This window comes from Dendrobates tinctorius, unplaced genomic scaffold (assembly GCF_039654945.1).
Source record: "Dendrobates tinctorius isolate UK_male_01 unplaced genomic scaffold, ASM3965494v1 ptg000155l, whole genome shotgun sequence".
NCBI lineage: Eukaryota > Metazoa > Chordata > Amphibia > Anura > Dendrobatidae > Dendrobates > Dendrobates tinctorius.
In genome coordinates, this window is record NW_027361822.1 from 3149369 (window position 1) to 3170828 (window position 21460).

The window sequence follows — 21460 nt, forward strand, 5'->3', positions numbered from 1 at the left end:
AATGGCAGGCAAGTCCTGAACTCCTTGGTCATCACCAGTCTACGTTCCACCTCCTTCCATTCCTGTTGTATCATCGCCCAAATATGGTCACTTTTTGGGAACGCCGTCTGCTGCTGAGATGAAAGACCCCCAAACATTAAGTCCTGTCTGGTTTGTGGCCGAGGGAGCTCTTCGATCTGCATGGTGTTTCTTACAGCCTGTACGAGCTCCTTGGTATCCTCGACTGGGAACAGGTCCCTTCTGCCCTGTTCTTGGTTTTCTAACAGTAGCTCGCCCTCTTCCTGGTCTGAACCCTGTATGTCCGATTCCTCTTCCGAGTCCGGTTCCAGTTCGCCCTGTTCCGACTCCCACCTAGGTCTCTTACGACTTGCGCCTGGACTAGGGGGCTGCCGCTGTGTAGCGGTGGACAGAGATGCCTGCACCTCTTCACGGATCAGGGTTCTCATCTCGGACAGGAGAGAAGGCTGTTCGTCCCTCACCACTCTGGATGTACACGGGCCGCAGAGGGATTTGGTGTAAGCGTCCGGTAACTTTGTGGCATATGGGACAGCGGATGGACTTTGCCAAGGCCTTGCCTGGCTTTTTTGTCACAGGTAGAGGTGCTGGCGGGGTACCCTTATCCTAGATAGCACAGAATGGGGATAGTCAGGACTGGGAGATAAGGACAAGTTGTGTATCTGAGTGTCAGGGTGTAGTTCTGTGCTGTGCGCACTTACCCCTGCGTCCTTGCTTCTGTCCTCCATGTTGTCCTTGGGTATCCCCTCTGCCACTGTGCTGTAAAGCAGCACTTGCGTTCTCAGACTGAAATGCAAGCTGCTCCTTTATCTCCCTTTGTGCATCTCAGAGATTTCCTTTGCGTTCCACCTTGGAACGCACGCCGGGACCCGGTGCTGCCGTCACTGGAAGTGACGTTCTCCCTGGCTGCCCCCACTGGCTCTGACTAGCTCTGTCGGCCGCTTCCGCGTTCCCCCTCCTGGAACACACGCCGATGCTGGGCGCCGACGTCACTGGAAGTGATACTGCCCTTCTTTGCTGCTGCTTCCAAGCTCCCTTTGTGGGGCGTGGTGAGCCCCCAGGCATTGACCTTGCAGGCCTCTGACGTTCGCCTCCTTCGTTCATTCCTTGCCACTTCCTCCTGCAGTGGAAGGCAAGTCTCCTGGGCGCCCCCTAGAAAGGGAAGATGGCACCTGAGCCGAGAGCCTCCCACCGGGAGGAGCAGCTCTACCCAGGAGCCCGTCCGCTCCTGGTCTCTGGGGCAGAGGGACTCCCAAGGAGGGCGTTTCGGCCCTGGGCCACTTGACAGGGGGAAGGATCTTGGACCAGCAGTACAATCCCCCTGAGCCCTCCGGTAAGCTGCGCAGTGCTACTCTCATGTGTCCCTCCATGCAGGGACAGGAAAAACACTGAGGGAAAGTGGGTGGAGTGGGACCTTTTAACCTTTTCCTGTCCCTGCAAGGAGAAGAACGACATCCTCCATGGTGCTGTCAGGGGGACGTCCTGGAAAATAAAACCCATCTAACTTGCCTAGGGTTTAGTTTCTTGACTGATTCTATGTAAGTGAGGTTTTTGTGGTCAGTGATAACAATGACTATATATTTAGCATCTTCAAGAAGCCAACAATTCACAATTTTCAATTTTATAATTCCACTTGGAAGATGAACATTTTGCTTGAACAGAAGGTGCACTGATGAAATTGAGTGAGACAGGTTTACTTGTCATAACACCGTTTCCACTGATCCCTGCTAGCACTGAGAGTTTTTCCTCACGGTGCTAGCGGGGAACTCATCAAGGTCCGTCAGTTCAGCCCAGCAGGGAACGCAGCCTCAGTGACCAGAGGTAACCTTGATGATGTCACCGCTGGTCACTGTCGCTGCACTTGCAGCACTTCAGTCACCAGTGGTTCTCAGCCTGGACGGTCGCATCTTGGAACTGTTCAGGTTGAAAACATGAACGGTGCCAGACATGGATAGTGGCATGGGACAGAAAGACGGACAGGTGAGGGATAATTTTGTTTTTAATTTTAGTTTTATTACAGGAGAACAAAGGCTTTGATGGATTAGGCGTTAGGTGAGTATAGCTGTGTTAGTTGTTTTTAAATAAAAAAAGTAAAACTGTGTTTAGTCTTATTTTTAATAAAGTCGTGTAGAATATAGCGTGGCACTACTGCAGGGTGCACAAGTAGGTTACCCAAACCAAAGCTCAATAGTGAAAAGTAACTTGGCACTCAACTTAAGGGTCCATAGAAGAAAATTTTATTATGCAATCTGCAAAACGTTTCGGCCTACATGGCCTTCATCAGTCCGACTGCTTAAAAGTATTGTGGAGAAATGGGGAGCAAGCGTGAGATCCTACTGTAATGGAGAACTTGTAGGTGAGCTGTCCGGCTCCCTAGTATCGTATATGAATTCAGAATAGTTGTAGGAAGAACCTGTGACGTTGAAAAGAAGGCTTGTTACCAGCGTCTCTGTAGTTATATTAGTTGCCGTGTGGTAGTATAGCAGGTCCTGCTCTGTGACAAGACAAGCGGCGGAAACCGCGTCCAGCCTGACGCCCATCACCACTGGCCTCCCATGCCTCATAAGGACCTGCTATACTGCCACACGGTAGTTATTGGCATGTTTCTACTTGTGTATATTACATTGAAAAGCAATAAAAAATATACATTGAAAAAGGTTAAAAAATAAAAATGCAACTCCCTAAAAAAACTGCAATAGAAGAGAAGGAAATTATTTATGATTCCACTGTAATCCAATACAGACAGAGACCCTGATATAGCGACACAGACGGGAACACATTCTGTCTCAAGGAATGGGACCGCAGCACTGAGGGGGTTAATGCACCCTGTAATGGGGAATCTCCAGCACCTACCTCCACCTGCAGAGCCGCACTCCACATATACACTGAGGCCCCTGATCATGTGACCCCTGACTCCTCCCCTCCTGTGACCTCATCCCAGGTCCTGTGCGCACAGAGCAGCCACATATGTGGAGTGCGGCTTCAGGTGGAGGTAGGTGCTGGAGACTCCCCATTACTGGGGGCAGGGGACATTAACCCCCTCAGTGCTGAGCCTGATTAGGTACATTTGTGCTGCTCCATTCCGAGATACATGAGATTTCTCTTTAGATTTGCTCTGTTATCGGTGTCGGGTTGGAGATATTCTGTGATAAATCTGTGTATGTTACTATATGTTATTCTTACATATTTTTAGAGCACCATTGATTCCATAGTGCTGGAGACGGGGAGGTTCCACACAAAATATAAATGACAGCATACAAGCTAGCAATGACAGACTGATACAGAAGGGAGAGGACCCTGCCCTTGCGGGCTTACATTCTACAGGATGGTGGGGAAGGAGACAGTATGTCGGGGGGTTGTGTCAGGTGAGGTGGTAGCGGGGTCATAGCAGGCTGTAACTTTCTTGAAGAGATGGGTTTTTAGGTTCTGTCTGAATGTTCCATCAGTGGTGCTGTCACAACACAGCTGTCAGTTGACCCAGGACCAAGGGCTCCTCCCCTGTCCCTAACACTAGGGGGAGCCCTAGCTCGCCCTGCTCCCCGTGATACTTTAGATGGTGAAGATGCCGGGGCCTCCACCCTTGCTTTATCTCCAATGTCAGCCCTCTGTCTGTTCTCTGCCAAGCAGGGAAGAGGGGGCACTACTGTGCATCGCAGTACACTAATCCAACAAACAAGGCAACACGGACAAGGGTTAACAGAAAACTCCAGGTGTACAAAATATTCACTCACATGTAGCAGAGGAATGCACTGGGGTGTGAAAGAAAACAAAAACAGAAGGATAAGGAATTACCATGCATGAAAACTAAGCAACAGTCACTAATAACTCCTCCAACTCTCCTCATATGAACTCCTCTCCCGCCGTTAGCCATGCAGCAAATGTTAGCTTTGATGAGGATTAGTAACAGAGCCCAGATTATAAAGGGGAAAGGAGTGGCTAACTGAGCACAGGGATTTCCAACATGGCCGATTAACCCCTGTTCTGCCAGAAGAAATAAACACATTTAAAATAAAAGAGAAATGCATCTTCTCAGCCCCAGAGTAGGAGCAAACAGACGCTTTAGTCTTCTGGCTCTACACTATCGCGTTAACCCTGTGATGGGCACAGAACTCCAGATAATGGGGTGATACTTGGGAGAAGACTTGGAGATGATTTTGTGAGGAACATATAAGTGTGAAGAAGAGAAGGAGATGTTTGAATTACAAGTGTGAAGATATTGGGAGATTAGTTCAAAGATATATGAGGGAGACAGATAATAGAACGCGTTGTAGGTCATTGTTAGTAGTTTGAACTGGATACATTGGGGAATTGGGAGCCAGTGAAGGGGAGAAGCAGAGGAGTAGCGAGGACAAAAGTGGATTAGTAGTTGGGCAGCAGAGTTAAGTACAGATTGGAGAGGTGTGAGAGTGTTAGCAGGAAAGCCACAGAGGAGGATATTGCAGTAGACGAGGCTGAAGATGATGATGAGGGCATCCCTTAACATTTTAGTAGATTGAGAATTGAGGAAAGGACAGTTTGGATGTGCATTTTGAAGGCCAAGGCAGAGTCGAGGGTTACTCATAGGCAGCGGACTTGCCATACAGAGAAAAGTGTGATGTCATTTATTGTGATAAATTGGGTAGGGGGATAGATTAGATTGGGGAAACATGATGAGTTCAGTTTTGTCTACATTGAGTTTAAGGAAGTGTGATGAGAATAAGGAGAATATGGCTGATAGACACTCTGGGATTCTGGACAGCAAAGAGGTGACCTTTGGACCAGACAGGTAGACCTGATTGTCATCAGGCTAAAATTGTATTGTGTTGATGAGACCAATGACTGGATGTAGTGATCAAGTGAAGCTTTGGAGATTTCTTTCATGGCATCTTTATGAAGTTACATTGCCATCTTCTCCCCATTTAGGTCCCTACAATATCGGATCCTCTCAGTGGAGATCTTCTGTTCAAGAGAATTGTCCTAATTGACCCTACAAGGATGGATAGGGACAGGGACAAGATAGCGGAGAGGATATTACATCTCACCCTAGAGATCCTCTTCCGGCTTACTGGAGAGGTGAGAGATTCTGATGACGTCACATTACTTCATTCTTATCTATGGGAATAACAGATGGACAGAACTGGAGAGGTGAGGAGTCTCGAAATGTCTGTAGTGAGATTTATTAATGTGTCTCTCCATAACCAGGACTACACAGTAGTGAAGAAGACCTCTAGTGATCGCTGTCAGGCCCCTGTGTCTGAGGGATGGGGAAGACCCCTGAGCCCAATCACGGGGCCTCCACCTCACCCCCTGGTACATGAGGACATCAATGACCAGAAGATCCTAGAACTCACCTACAAGATGATTGAGCTGCTGACTGGAGAGGTGACACTGCTGAGAATGCTGGGACATTATACAGTAACGCTATGGAGGGATTGGGGGATGACGGTATCATTGTATGTGTCAGGTTCTTATAAGGTGTCAGGATGTCACCGTCTATTTCTCCATGGAGGAGTGGATGTATATTGAAGGACACAAAGATCTATACAAGGACGTCATGATGGAGGTTCCCCAGCCCCTCACATCACCAGGTAATAGACAGGACTACATACACACGGTCTATAATTATCTGTATGTAAAGAATGAATTCAGTCCCTGTATGTGTTTCCTCCAGTTCTATCCATTAAGACGACAACACCAGAGAGATGTCCCCGTCCTCTTCTTCCACAGGACTGTAAACAAGAAGATCCCGATGTTCCTCAGGATCATCAGGTAGATGGAGAGAAGGTGTCATGAGATCTCCCCTAATGATGAGTAGAAGACTGTGAAGGTCTTGTGCTCAGTCTTGTTTTATCCACCTTTATCCACCAGCATTATAGGTTTTATTCTTGTGTAATGAGAACGGTGGAGATGACAGGATTAGAGCTGATCATAGATGTGACTTCTCCACCTGTCTGTGACTTTTACAGTATTTTTTTCAGGGTGAAGATCTGCCCCATATTAATACTACAGAGACATATGTGAGGGGTGATGAGCGGTGTAATGAGGAGATTCCCACAGATAACTGCCCAGGTGAGTAGTGACCACTAAATGCAGAGAAGTCACAGATGCTACTCAGTCACTGACTTGTAATTATTTTTTAATCTTTATGTATGCAAAGATTTTTTTTGTGGATTTTACTGACAAAAAGATTTAGCGATTTTGAACAAAACACGCTGTTTTACAATGTTCTTTTTATTAATGCATATTAGCTGCAACTATCAATGGCTGAAATCAAAATGGCTCTTTTTCACACAGAAAAATACATAAACATTCTTGACCATATAGACAGGTAATAGCTACAGTCACATCTCCGTTTACAGCAGAGATGCATTAGTCAGTAGTGATAGGTAGAAACAATCATGTGTTTAGCTGGAAGATGAAGCATGGAGACTGATGGAGCACATGGCCAGCATGGGACGAGGAGCATCAGCGCTTCGCAAAATATTAATAACTAGCTGAAGAGCCTGGCGTTGCCTGGGCATATTAACCATCTGTGGTTAGTTATAACAAATTATAATGATTATATTGCACATAAAAACCGTGCATCTAATCCTATCCTGTGTGATACTGACTGCTGAGCCGTGTATCTAATCCTATTCTGCGTGATACTGTCTTTCTGAGCTGCGTATCTAATCCTATCCTGTGTGATACTGTCTGCTGAGCCATGTATCTATTCCTATCCTGTGTGATACTGACTGCTGAACTGTGTATCTAATCCTATCCTGTGTGATACTGACTGCTGAGCCGTGTATCTAATCCTATCCTGTGTGATACTGTCTGCTGAGCCGTGTATCTAATCCTATCCTGTGTGATACTGACTGCTGAGCCGTGTATCTATTCCTATCCTGTGTGATACTGACTGCTGAGCCGTGTATCTAATCCTATCCTGTGTGATACTGTCTGCTGAGCCGTGTATCTATTCCTATCCTGTGTGATACTGACTGCTGAGCCGTGTATCTAATCCTATCCTGTGTAATACTGTATGCTGAGCTGCGTATCTAATCCTATCCTGTGTGATACTGTCTGCTGAGCCGTGTATCTATTCCTATCCTGTGTGATACTGACTGCTGAACTGTGTATCTAATCCTATCCTGTGTGATACTGACTGCTGAGCCATGTGTCTAATCCTGTCCTGTGTGATACTGTCTGCTGAGCTGTGTATATACTATTCTGTGTGATACAGTGTGCTGAGCTGCGTATCTAATCCTATCCTGTGTGATACTGTCTGCTGAGCCGTGTATCTAATCCTATCCTGTGTGATACTGACTGCTGAGCCGTGTATCTATTCCTATCCTGTGTGATACTGACTGCTGAGCCGTGTATCTAATCCTATCCTGTGTGATACTGTCTGCTGAGCCGTGTATCTATTCCTATCCTGTGTGATACTGACTGCTGAGCCGTGTATCTAATCCTATCCTGTGTGATACTGACTGCTGAGCCGTGTATCTAATCCTATCCTGTGTAATACTGTATGCTGAGCTGCGTATCTAATCCTATCCTGTGTGATACTGTCTGCTGAGCCGTGTATCTATTCCTATCCTGTGTGATACTGACTGCTGAACTGTGTATCTAATCCTATCCTGCGTGATACTGACTGCTGAGCCATGTGTCTAATCCTGTCCTGTGTGATACTGTCTGCTGAGCTGTGTATATAATACTATTCTGTGTGATACAGTGTGCTGAGCTGCGTATCTAATCCTATCCTGTGTGATACTGTCTGCTGAGCCGAGTATCTATTCCTATCCTGTGTGATACTGACTGCTGAACTGTGTTTCTAATCCTATCCTGTGTGATACTGACTGCTGAGCTGTGTATCTAATCCTATACTGTGTGATACTGACTGCTGAGCCATGTGTCTAATCCTATCCTGTGTGATACTGACTGCTGAGCCATGTGTCTAATCCTTTCCTGTGTGATACTGACTGCTAAGCTGTGTATCTAATACTGTCCTGTGTGATACTGACTGCTGAGCCGTGTATCTAATCCTATCCTGTGTGATACTGACTGCTGAGCCATTTGTCTAATCCTCTCCTGTGTGATACTGCCTGCTGAGCTGTGTATCTAATCCTATACTGTGTGATACTGACTGCTGAGCCATGTGTATAATCCTATCCTGTGTGATACTGACTGCTGAGCCATGTGTCTAATCCTGTCCTGTGTGATACTGACTGCTGAGCTGTGTATCTAATTCTGTCCTGTGTGATACTGACTGCTGAGCCGTGTATCTAATCCTATCCTGTGTGATACTGACTGCTGAGCCGTGTATCTAATCCTATCCTGTGTGATACTGACTGCTGAGCCATTTGTCTAATCCTGTCCTGTGTGATACTGACTGCTGAGCCGTGTATCTAATCCTATCCTGTGTGATACTGGGCTCCCCCTGCAGTCTGTGTCAGAGGGTGGTCTGTGTTGGCACGGTAATAATTTGAGTTATTTCCAGCTTTACAGAATGACGATAACACCATAGAAATGATAAGAATAATAGGCCTCAGTTACCACAACTGTCTACAAGGAAAACTGTTGCTGATAGCAACCAATCACAGCTCATTTTTCATCTTTTAAACAGCTCTGGGACAGTGTGGCGAGTTTTGAGTGGCGACTTTTGTGTTTCGACTTTTATGTGGCGAGGTTGGTGTATGTGTGTGAAATGTGTGCTGAGGGTGGTATATGTGTTGAAGCACGTGGTAGTGTGTGGCGCATTTTGTGTGTGTTCATATCCCCGTGTGTGGTGAGTATCCCATGTCAGGGCCCCACCTTAGCAACTGTACGGTATATACTGTTTGGCGCCATCGCTCTCATTCTTTAAGTCCTCCTTGTTCACATCTGGCAGCTGTCAATTTGCCTCCAACACTTTTCCTTTCACTTTTTCCCCATTATGTAGATAGTGGCAAAATTGTTTGGTGAATTGGAACGCGCGGGGTTAAAATTTCACCTCACAACATAGCCTATGACGCTCTCGGGGTCCAGACATGTGACTGTGCAAAATTTTGTGGCTGTAGCTGCGACGGTGCAGATGCCAATACATACATACACTTTTTTCCCATTATGTAGATAGGGGCAAAATTGTTTGGTGAATTGGAACGCGCGGGGTTAAAATTTTGCCTCACAACATAGTCTATGACGCTCTCGGGGTCCAGACGTGTGACTGTGACAAATTTTGTGGCTGTAGCTGCGACGGTGCGGATACCAATCCCGGACATACATACACACACACATTGAGCTTTATATATTAGATAAGAATATATCACAAAAAAACCCTTAAAGACCATACATTAGACACCCATGCGTATTGGTCATGCTTTTAAAAATAAAGTAGTAAAAATAAACCCCCTCCAACAATGGCAGAATTTTTTCCATTATTGCTTGGAATTTTTTTTCATGTATTTCAGTAAATTATATGGTAAAATTAATACTGACATACAAAACTACAACTTGTTCCAGAAAAATACGAGTCATGGTAAAGCTATCTCAACAGAAAAAAGTTATGGTACTGGAAACAAGGGTAGGGAAAAATAAACTGGACCATTTAGCATTTGCCCAATGGCCAGTCCGGCTCTGCTCTCAGGCATAGGGAAAGTGCCATCAGCTCGGACAAGTTGCTTATCGCATCTCATGACAGAAGTGGGCATGGTCTTGCTTGGTGTTCAGAGCAGAGGTTGAAGCTTAAAATATTGGAAAAGAACCACATGTTTCTGTAATCTCCCGGTAATTGATCAGATAAAGTTTTCTTGGGTTCAATAGCGTGTACTGGTGCTAAATCTGCAGAATTCATGGAAACTTCCAAAGCTGACCTCTTCATGCTCCACCTGAAAGAATAAGTTCCTTATCCATCACAGGTTACAGCCGGTGCATCCTAATAGTATTGGTCAGTTATCTTGTTATGATTATGCCTGCAAGTAAAGTGAAACAAACTTTGAAGAGTTCAATGCTGGCCAAAACAGACAGTGGCGCTAACGGATCTTTGATAGTCACAACTTAACAGGGATTTGGAATTCGCTGCAGGAAATGTCCTAGACACCCCACGGATGCCATTTTTTAGTTTATGAGGAGGTCATGATCAAAGATTGATACATGTTATGCAAAAAAGTCAGGCAGATGGTCATTTAAGCAGAGGATGAGGCAGGAGTCATGTAAAAAACAAATCATGATCCATTTCAAGTGGTGATAGAAGGTCTGCTGTTGCCATCACTGTCCTAGACAGTTGAAAATTTATTTTATTTCAAATAATCTATAGTTTTAAGTTGTATTTAATAATATGTTAGAATTAACATACGTTCAAGGAAATGTTATTGAAAAATAAAAACAAAATATTTCATTTTCATTTTGTTTGCAGATCACTGGACCTTGAGCTCAGAGAAATATTTGATATATTCAAATTTTAAAGCAAATGATCTTGGTATTCCCCCAGATATATATGAAGATCACGCCAGTATCCTAGATTTATCTACAGCCCTTCAAAGTAAAGATCTGTCATCTAATCCTTTTGGGCAGGTTCTATCCACTGATTCATCACAGACTGTTAAGCATAATAAGTTTAGCAAAATGGATGGTGAACATGAAAGTGACCATACAAGAAAGAAGCTGTTTTCATGTTCAGAATGTGGGAAATGTTGTTCTACAAAATCTGACCTTTCTAAGCATCAAAGAATTCACACAGGGGAGAAGCCATTTTCATGTTCAGAATGTGGGAAATGTTTTACTCAAAGAACAAATCTTGCTACACACCTGAGAATTCACACAGGCGAAAAGCCATTTTCATGTTCAGAATGTGGGAAGTGTTTTACAGTGAAATCACATCTTATTACACATCAGATATTTCACACGGGGGAAAAGTTATTTTCATGTTCAGTCTGTGGGAGATATTGTTCTACAAAATCTGATCTTGATAAACATCAGAGAATTCATACAGGGGAGAAGCCATTTTCATGTTCAATATGTGGGAAATGTTTTAAACACAGATCAGTTTTAGTTACACATGAAAAAATTCACAAAGGGGAGAAGCCATTTTCATGCTCAGAATGTGAGAAATGTTTTACAGAGAAATCAACTCTTGTTAGACATCAGAGAATTCACACAGGGGAGAAGCCATTTTCATGTCTGGAATGTGGGAAATGCTTTAATCACAAAACAAATCTTTCTACACATCAGAAAATTCACACAGGGGAGAAGCCATTTTCATGTTCAGAATGTGGAAAATATTTTACAGAGAAATCAAAACTTGTTAGACATGAGAGTATTCACACAAGAGAGAAGCCATTCTCATGTTGAGAGTATGGCAAATGTTTTCATTGTAAATGTTTTCATTGATTTTAATTTATAGCCTGGCTATAAATCTGATAAGTTACACAGGGGAGAAGCCATGTTTTTTGTTCAGAATGTAGGGAAAGTTTTACCTACACATTTAATCCTGCCATACATCAGATAATTCATGGAGAGAGACATTTTCTTTTTGAATAATTTACTTGGCAAATTGTGTAATACAAAAGAAAAAATATATTATTTACAGTCAATGTAAAGTCACATATCCTACAAAAAAAGGAAGATCAATTTAATGCACTAAACGGTAATTAAAAAGGTATGCAATTACCATTAAACATCTGTTATCAAAAAAGCTACTGGAATTCAAACAAAGAACCGTAACCTGACTTGGAACTTTATTTGTTAGACCTCCTCTGACCTTTTTAGTTGCACCAATTTGTCATGAAATAGGCTTCAAAAGCAGAAATATTTGCCCATGCAGAAAGAATCGCTTTTCTCATATGCTTGAAATATTGGATCATTCCGTGCCTGAGTCTTTGATTTATACATCCCTTTGGCACCAATGTCACTGAAACTGGTAATTTGTTGTTCTTGCCTACTCGTGCTAAGGAGCATTGAATTGTGTGTTTGGACACATTAGTGGTTTTTGGCTGTAATTTGCTTGAATGTACACTGCCTGTTTGTCTTTTCATGTTTTTACTCTATGTAAATACTTTCATGTCCACAAAAGAGAAAAGTGTTGGCTATACCTTTATTGGATAACCTAAAAAAAATAAAAAAGCAATAATAATATTTTTTTCTATAGCGCCAACACACTTTACATTTCAGAGCGAACTTGTACAAACAAGATAAAACATTACAGAGGAACATACTGTATAGTACAACACTTACCAAGAAGAGTGAGGATCCTGCTCGTAAGCATGTAGTCTGAGAGGAAATAAGGGTGACACAAAAGGTAAAAAAGTGGTGTTGTGTATGGTCTAGTCATGAATATAATAGATAATGGCAGTCAAATAATTCTGCATGAACCGATCACCAACCGGTATGTCTAAAAATACCTACACAAAGTGCTTGAAAGGAAGAACATGGAATCAATTAGATTAGTGAAGTGAGGTGATAGGCCAGTCTAAAGAAACATATTTTTAGGCTTCTCTTAACCCCTTTACCCCCAAGGGTGGTTTGCATGTTAATGATCAGGCCAATTTTTACAATTCTGACCACTGTCCCTTTATGAGGTAATAACTCTGGAATGCTTCCATGGATCCCGCTGAATCTGACATCGTTTTCTCGTGACATATTGTACTTCATGATAGGGGTAAAATTTCATTCATATAACTTGCGTTTATTTGTGGAAAAAAACAGAAATTTGGCAAAAATTTTGAAAATTTTCATGCCCTTAAATCACAGAGATACGGCACACAAAATACTTAATAAGTAACATTTCCCACATGTTTACTTTACATCAGCACAATTTTGGAACAAAATTTTTTTTTTTTATTTAGGAAGTTATAAGGGTTAAAAGTTGATCAGTGATTTCTCATTTTTACAACACAATTTTTTTTTAGGGACCACATCACATTTGAAGTCACTTTGAGGGGTCAATATGATAGAAAATACCCAAAAGTGACACTATTCTAAAAACCGCACCCCTCAAGTTGCTCAAAAACCACATTCAAGAAGTTTATTAAACCTTCAGATTCTTCACAGGAAGTTTTTGAATGTTTAAACAAATGAACATTTAACTTTTTTCACAAAAAAATTACTTTAGCTCCAATTTTTTTTTATTTTACCAAGGGTAACAGGAGAAATTGAATCCCAAAAGTTATTGTGCAATTTGTCCTGAGTACGCTGATACCTGATATGTGGGAAGGAACCACTGTTTGCGCACATGGCAGAGCTCGGAAGGGAATGAGTGCTGTTTGCCTTTTTCAATGCAGAATTAACTGGATGCTAGGTCATGTTTGGAGAGCCCCTGATGTGCCTAAACAGTGGAAACCCCCACAAATGACACCATTTTGGAAACTAGACCCCCCAAGGAACTTATCTAGATGTGTGGTGAGAACTTTGAAACCCCAAGGGCTTCACAGAAGATTATAACGTGTGGGCGTGAAAATAAAAAAAATCATTTTTCCACAAACATGATCTTTTAGTCCCCAATTTTTATTTTCCCAAGGGAAACAGGACCCAACCATTATTGTGCAATTTGTCCTGAGTACGCTGATACCCCATATGTGGGGGTAAACCACTGTTTGGACGCATGGCAGAGCTCGGAAGGGAAGGAGCGCTGTTTGACATTTTCAACGCAAAATTGGCTGGAATTGAGATCGGACGCCATGTCGAGTTTGGAGAGCCCCTGATGTGCCTGAACAGTGGAAACCCCCACAAGTGACCCCACTTTGGAAACTAGACCCCCAAGGAACTTATCTAGATGTGTGGTGAGCTCTTTGAACTCCCAAGTGGTTCACAGAAATTTATAACGCCCAGGCGTGAAAATAAAAATATCATATTTTTCCACAAACATGATCTTTTTAGTCCCCAATTTTTTTATTTTCCCAAGGGTAAAAGGAGAAATTGGACCCCAAAAGTTGTTGTCCAATTTGTCTTGAGTACGTTGATATCCCATATGTGGGAGAAAACTGCTGTATGGGCACACATTGGGCTCAGAAGGGAAGTAGTGATGTATTGGAATGCAGACTTTGACGGAATGGTCTGCGTGTGTCATGTCGCGTTTGGAGAGCCCCTGATGTGTCTAAACAGTAGAAACCTCCCACAAGTGACCCCATTTTGGAAATTAGACCCCCCAAGGAACTTATCTAGATGTGTTGTAAGCACTTTGAACCCCAAGTGCTTCACAGAAGTTTATAATGCCCGGGCGTGAAAATAAAAAAAATCATTTTTTCACAAACATCTTTTTTTAGTCCCCAATTTTTTTATTTTCCCAACGGTAACAGGAGATATTGGACCCCAAAAGTTGTTGTCCAATTTGTCCTGAGTATGCTGATACCCCACATGTGGGAGAAAACTACTGTATGGGCACACGTTGGGGCTCAGAAGGGAAGTAGTGATGTTTTGGAATGCAGACTTTGATGGAATCGTCTGCAGGTGTCATTTCACGTTTGGAGAGCTCCTGATGTGGCTAAACAGTGGAAACCTCCCACAAGTGACCCCATTTTGGAAACTAGACCCCCCAAGGAACTTATCTAGATGTATGGTGACCACTTTGAACCCCCAAGTGCTTCGCAGAATTTTATAAGGTAGAGCCATAAATTTAAAAAAATCATATTCTTTTCCACAAAAATGATCTTTTTGCCCCAAATTTTTTATTTTTCCAAGGGTAACATGAGAAATTGGACCCCAAAAGTTGTTGTGCAGTTTGTCCTGAGTAGGCTGATACCCCATATGTGGGGGTAAACCACTGTTTGGGCACACGGCATCACTTGGAAGTGAAGGAGCACCGTTTGACTTTTTCAACGCAGAATTGGCTGGAATTGAGATCAGACGACATGTCGCGTTTGGAGAGCCCCTGATGTGCCTGAACAGTGGAAACCCCCCAATTTTAACTCCAAACCTAACCACAACACACCCCTAACCCTAAATCCAACCCTAATCCTAGCCCTAACCCTAATGGGAAAATGGAAATAAATACTTTTTTTTCATTTTATTTTTTTTCCCTTAGTAAGGGGGTGATAAAGAGGGGTTTGATTTACTATTTATAGTGGGTCTTTATGTTTGGCAGCTGTCACACGCTAAAAGACGCTTTTTATTGCAAAAAATAGTTTTTCATCACATTTTGAGATCTATAATTTTTCCATATTTTGACCCACAGAGTCATGTAAGGACTTATTTTTTGCGAGTCGAGTTGACATTTTTATTGGTACCATTTTTGGGCACATGACATTTTTTGATCGCTTTTTATTCCAATTTTTGGGACACAGAATGAACAAAAAACAGCAATTCATGAATTTCTTTTGGGGGGTGCGTTTACACCGTTCCACGTGTGGTAAAGTTGATAAAGCAGTTTTATTCTTCGGATTAGTATGATTACAGTGATACCTCATTTATATCTTTTTTTATGTTTTGGCACTTTTATACAATAAACACAATTTTATATAAAAAGTAATTATTTTTGCATCGCTTTGTTCTGTGAGCTATAACTTATTTTTTCACTGATGACACTGTATGGCTGCTCGTTTTTTGCGGGACAAGATGACGTTTTCAGCGGTACCATGTTTATTTATATGCGTATTTTTGATTGCGTGTTATTGCACTTTTTGTTCGGCGGTATGATGATAAAGCATTGTTTTTTGCCGTGTTTTTTTTCTTTTTGAAGGGGTTCACTAAAGGGGTTAACTAGTGGGACAGTTTTATAGGGCGGGTCGTTACGGACACGGCGATACTAAATATGTGTACTTTTATTGTTTTTTTATTTACAAAAAAAACTATTTATTAGGGAATATTTCTATGTATTATTTAGGAATCTTTCAAAAATTATTTTTACACGTTTTTTTTTTACTTTATTACATTGTCCCAGTGGTGACATTACTATATAGTGTCAGATCGCTGATCTGACACTTTGCACTGCACTGTCAGATCAGCGATCTGACAGGCAGTGCAGGAGGCTTATGAGTGCCTGCTCTCAGCAAGCACTGAGAAGCCACCTCCAGCAGGACTCGGAAGGCCCCTGCGGCAATCTTGGATCCTGGGGCCTGCAGAGAGGAGGCCCTCGGAACTACGCCATCACATCGCGTTGTTCCGAGGGTCTCAGGGAAGCACGCAGGGAGCCCCCCTGCGCGATTCTTCCCTATGACCCCGGAACACTGCGATCATGTTTGATCGCAGTGTTTTGGGGGCTAATGTGCCGGGAGCTGTCCGTGACTGCTCCTGGCACATAGTGCCGGGTGTCAGCTGTGATAATCAGCTGACAGCCGGCCGCGATCAGCTGCGCTCCCCCGTGAGCGCAGCTGATCGCGATGATGTACTATCCCGTCCATGGTCATTAAGGCCCAGGGCACATGGATGAGATAGTACGTCAAATATCAGGAAGGGGTTAACACTGTTGAAATTGGTAATTAACCTGTCCTTGTTTGTCCTTGTTAGTTCATTGCAGAGAACTGGCGCAATGTGAAAGAACTCCTGGAGATGGCAGTTGGAGGTGAGGGAGGAGATGTAGAGCGGTGCAGAACTGTAATGAGCTTTGTGGGAGAGGGATAAGTTTTTATTGTACTCTTTAGCGGATGGGCAACCAATGCAATGATTACCACAGGGTAGAGGATTTGGTGTAGCGGTTGGACAGAAATACACACGTGGTCAAAATTGTTGGTACTCCTTGTTTAATTACAGGAAAACCCACAATAGTCACATAAATAACTTGAATCTAACAGAAGTAATAATATATCAAAAATCTATGAAAATGAACAAATGAAAGTCAGACACTGCTTTTCAACCATGCTTCCACAGAATTTAAAAAAAATAAAACTCATGAAATAGGCCTGGACAGAAATGATGGTACCCCTGAAAATAATGTGACAAAAGGGACATGTTAAATCAAGATGTGTCCACTAATTAGCATCACAGGTGTTTACAATCTTGGAATCAGTGAGTGGGCCTGTATAGAGGGCTACAGATACTCACTGTGCTGTTTGGTGACATGGTGTGTATCACACTCAACATGGACCAGAGGAAGCGAAGGAAAGAGTTGTCTCAGGAGTTTAAAAATAAAATTATAGACAAAAATGTTAAAGGTAAAAGTTATAAAACCATCTCCAAGCAGCTTGATGTTCCTGTGACTACAGTTGCACATATTATTCAGAAATTTAAGCTCCATGGGACTGTAGCCAACCTCACTGGACGTGGTCGCAGGAGAAAAATTGATGACAAATCAAAGAGATGGATAATAAGAATAGTAGCAAAAGAGCCCAGAAAAACTTCTATACAGTTTAAAGGTGAACTTTTAAGCTCAAGGAACATCAATGCCAGATCACACCATCCGTAGTTGTATGAGCCAAAGTGGACTTTATGGGAGACAACCTAGGAGGACACCATTGTTGAAAAAAAATCATAAAAAAGCCAGACTGGAATTTGCCAAACTATATGTTGACAAGCCACGAAGCTTCTAGGAGAATGTCTTATGGACGGATGAGAAAAAACTGGAACTTTTTGGCAAGGCACATCAGCTCTATGTTCACAAATGGAAAAATTAAGCATATCAAGAAAAGAACACTTTCCCTACAGTGAAACATGGAGGAGGCTCTCTTATGTTCTGGGGCTGCTTTGCTGCATCTGGCACATGGTGTCTAGAATCTGTGCAGGGTACAATGAAATCTCAAGACTATCACGAGATTCTAGACAGAAATGTGCTGCCCAGTGTCAGAAAGCTTGGTCTCAGTTGCAGGTCATGGGTCTTGCAACAGGATAATGACCCAAAACACACAGCTAAAAACACCCAAAAATGGCTAAGAGGAAAACATTAAACAATTCTGAAGTGGTCTCCTATGAGCTCTGACCTAAATCCTATTGAGCATCTTTAGAAAGAGCTGAAACATGCCGTCTGGGAAAACATCCTTCAAACACAAGACAACTGGAGCAGTTTGCTATTGAGGAGTGGGCCAAAATACATGTCGAGAGGTACAGAAGTCTCATTGACAATTACAGGAATCGTTTGATTGCCTCAAAAGGTTGTGCAACAAAATATTAAGTTAAGGCTACCATCATTTCTGTCCAGGCCTATTTCGTGAGTTTTATTTTTTAAAAATTCTGTGGAAGCATGGTTGAAAAGTAATGTCTGACTTTTATTTGTTCATTTTCATAGATTTTTTATTTATTATTACTTTTGTCAGAGTCAAGTTATTTCTGTGACCATTGTGGGTTTTTCTGTCATTAAACGAGGATTACCAACAATTTTGACCATGTGTGTATGATCCTGGCTTCATTCAGGATGAATTATAGAGCGGAGAGTTTGGTAAGAAGGAGAGCGATTAGTAGATAATTGCAATGGTACAAGAGATAATGAATCTGAGCAATAGTAAGAGTGTTTGCAGAGTGTAAGGTAAGAAAATTGCAGCTGAGTCATAAAGAAAGCTTTGGGTAAAATGCTAAGGATGGCTTCCAATGGCTACCAGCATTTGGTGCTAAAAATACTATAATGAAGGCAATCTTGCCATGGGTAGCCCAGATTGTCCTTATTATAATCCACTCCTGCTAGGATCTATTCATTTGAGTGGCGATAGAAATGACTTTAAGGCTATGTGCCCACGGTGCGTGTTAAAACGCACACGAAAAACCGGACTCCTTCCCAGAAATCGCGCGTTTTTTTCCGCACGATTTCACCTCGATTTTACCGCGATTTTGCCTCGATTTTCGTGTGCGATATTCAAGCACTTTCCAAGCGATTTGAAGCATCGCTTGGAAAGTGATTGACAGGTTGGTCACACTCGTCAAACATAGTGTTTGACAAGTGTGACCAGGTTTTTACTATTGAGGCCGCCTATGCGGCATCAATAGTAAAAGATAGGATGTTAAAATGCTAAAAAAAAATAAAAAAATCGGGGTATATTTAGCTTCCGGTGTCCCGCGCTGCATTCCCGGGCCACAGCGTTCCCAGTAATGCCTTGCAAGACCTGTGATGATGTTGGTCTCGCATTGCTATAGCGATCTCGCGAGACCGCTAGAGTCACGCGAGACTACGTCATCACTGGACCATGCCGCAAGGCATTACCGGGAACGCTTAGGCCGGGAATGCAGCGCGAGACGCCGGAAGGTAAATATACCCTGATTTTTTATTTTTATTCTTTTTTTTTTACAGGGGTATGGTACCCAGGGCCTGGAGGACAGTCTCCTCTCCTCCACACCGTGGGTACCAACCGCACATGAGACGCTTAACTTCCCGCATGGTGGGCATAGCCACATGCGGGAAGTCAGCGATTCTCATGCATTCCTATGAGCAAGAATGAGCATGCTGCGATTATTTCCGTGATGCGATTCCGCCGCGGAAAAAAGCGCAGCATTAGCACAGCATGTGCGGAATGCCATAGGAATGCATGGGGGGCGTTCTGTACATGATTTTTAAACATTTTCGCAGCGTTTTCGCGCCGAAAATCGCGGCAAAAACGCTTAAAAATCGCTACGTGGGCACACAGCCTAAATGTCTTTAATTTAACTACAATCCGTTTTTTTTTAATTGGATCAAAAAATGGAGTCTGCAGAACCTTTCTGGCTTAAAAAAAACTTAATAGCTACTAGACTTGTTTTTATTTTATTTATTTTTTTAAATACTGAAGTTTATTAGAAATGGATGGTCTTCTGGTAACTCACCTGTTAACAGATCCTTTAAGCTGGTCATCCCCGACACAGGAAATTTCAGTCACTCTCCATCACAGAAAAGTGTTTATTTCTGGAGTTTTATTCACATTTCAGTTAGGATAAAACGTGTGTCAGTTCACTGTGTAATTAAAAAGGCTGTCACTAAGTGCCATATCCAATAAAAAAAGAAAAAATGATCTGAAAGTCGCTGTAACTGAGCGTGACCAATGTTAATGGAGGAACATGAGATCCGGTTTGAACAATACGCAACCAGTGTGTAATGTCAGTGCCAGCGTACCTGCACGATCCCCCTTCCTTCTCCCAACAGGGGTGCTGATATTCTCACTCACTCACCTGCTCTGCTTTGGTCTCTGCTACATCTGCTTCCTCGCAGGACTTGCGCACAGCGCTCAGGTTTCCTGGTAGCATGCTTAGGGCATGCGCGCATTCTCCGCTTCTGAAATGTCCCTAGCAAATAGCATCAGATACTTAAGTTACCCTCCCTGATAGGGAGGTGCCTGAGTAACTTTAGTGGTTAGTGTGTACACTGCCGTCTTAGTTGTAAGGTCCCTGTATCTGTGCTTCCTGAACCTGATCCTGACCATCCTGTCTGAACCCGTTCTTTAACCCGTCCTACTAACGTGGTTTAGAACCACGTCCAGCTCACCGACCAAACTCGCAGGTGCACGGAACATCGTCTGGATGGGATGAGATGTTTGAAGAAAAAAGTATGGTGACGTTCGAGGTCCTTAAAAATTTCAAACTTTATTGGTCTTGGTTAAAAAGTATAGCAGTGGTGAAAAACTCTCTATACAGTGTGAACTCAAGGGGTAAGGCTGAGTTCACACGTAGGCTTTTTTTAGCGTTTCCGCGGCGGTTTTAAACGCGCAATTTTGCCACAAAAATGCGAAAAATAAGCATCCCATTCCTATGGGATTCCGCAATGCTGTACTAATGCTGCGCTTTTTTCCGCGGTGGAATCGATTCGCGGTAAAAAACGCAGCATGCGCATTAATTTAGCGGAATCGCGGCGATCCCGCACCCATAGGAATGCATTGTTCTGCTTACTTTCCGCATGTGAGTGCACACCATGCGAAAAGTAAGCAGAACATTTGCGGATGGTACCCACGGTCCGGAGGAGAGGAGACTGTCCTCCGGGCTCTGGGTACCATATCCCTGTAAAAAAATAGAATTAAAATAAAAAATATTGTTATTCTTACCTTCTGGCGTCCCGCGCAGCCTTCCTGCCATTCTCCACGCTCCTGGTCCCAGTAATCCTTTGCGAGAATGACCGCGATGGCGTCCGTTCTCACGGGATCGCAACGTCTCGCGGTCATTCGTGATGACATCGGGGCGCGTTGTCATCGCGAATGACCATGACTCCACGAGACATCGCGTTCCCGCGAGAATGGACGCCATCGCGGTCATTCTCGCAAAGGATTACTGGGACCGGGAGCGTGGAGAGAGGCGGGAAGGCTGCGCGGGATGCCGGATGGTAAGAATAACAATATTTTTTAAATTATTTTTTACATCCTATCTTTTACTACTGATGCTGCATAGGCAGCATCAGTAGTAAAAAGTTGGTCACACTCGTCAAACACTATGTGACCAACCTGTCAATCAGTTCTCCAAGCGATGCTACAGATCGCTTGGAAAACGCTAGCATTCTGCAAGCTATTTGCGTTTGCAAAACGCTAGTTTTTCCGTGGGAAAATCGCGGGAATTGAAAATGCGATTTTCCCGCCAAATAGAGTCCGGAATTCTCGCGGTAACTTCCGTGAGAGTTCCACTACGTGTGCACATAGCCTTAAAATGATGCGTTTCGATCTGCAACCAAATCTTTATCAAAGCTAGACATCTACTGGCAACA

General features: G+C 43.0%; 3 protein-coding genes across 6 annotated transcripts in view; 1 reads left to right on the plus strand and 2 right to left on the minus strand.

Moving 5' to 3' along the window:
- Positions 1 to 3826, minus strand: part of LOC141050993 (uncharacterized) — a 117278-nt gene extending 113452 nt beyond the window's left edge. The window contains exon 1 of the mRNA XM_073547770.1: positions 3808 to 3826. The gene's annotated coding sequence lies outside the window, so the exon portion shown is untranslated. The remainder of the gene's footprint in view (positions 1 to 3807) is intronic.
- The window catches only part of LOC141050962 (uncharacterized), a 359750-nt gene that overhangs the window by 196831 nt on the left and 141459 nt on the right, over positions 1 to 21460 (minus strand). The gene's annotated exons all lie outside the window — the stretch shown is intronic.
- Positions 2328 to 21460, plus strand: part of LOC141050945 (uncharacterized) — a 66805-nt gene continuing 47672 nt past the window's right edge. Inside the window, exons 1-8 of the mRNA XM_073547665.1 lie at positions 2328 to 2353; positions 2881 to 3007; positions 4918 to 5067; positions 5197 to 5376; positions 5459 to 5582; positions 5666 to 5763; positions 5973 to 6063; positions 10367 to 11253. Coding sequence (XP_073403766.1) covers positions 2328 to 2353; positions 2881 to 3007; positions 4918 to 5067; positions 5197 to 5376; positions 5459 to 5582; positions 5666 to 5763; positions 5973 to 6063; positions 10367 to 11253 — 1683 coding nt within the window. The remainder of the gene's footprint in view (positions 2354 to 2880; positions 3008 to 4917; positions 5068 to 5196; positions 5377 to 5458; positions 5583 to 5665; positions 5764 to 5972; positions 6064 to 10366; positions 11254 to 21460) is intronic.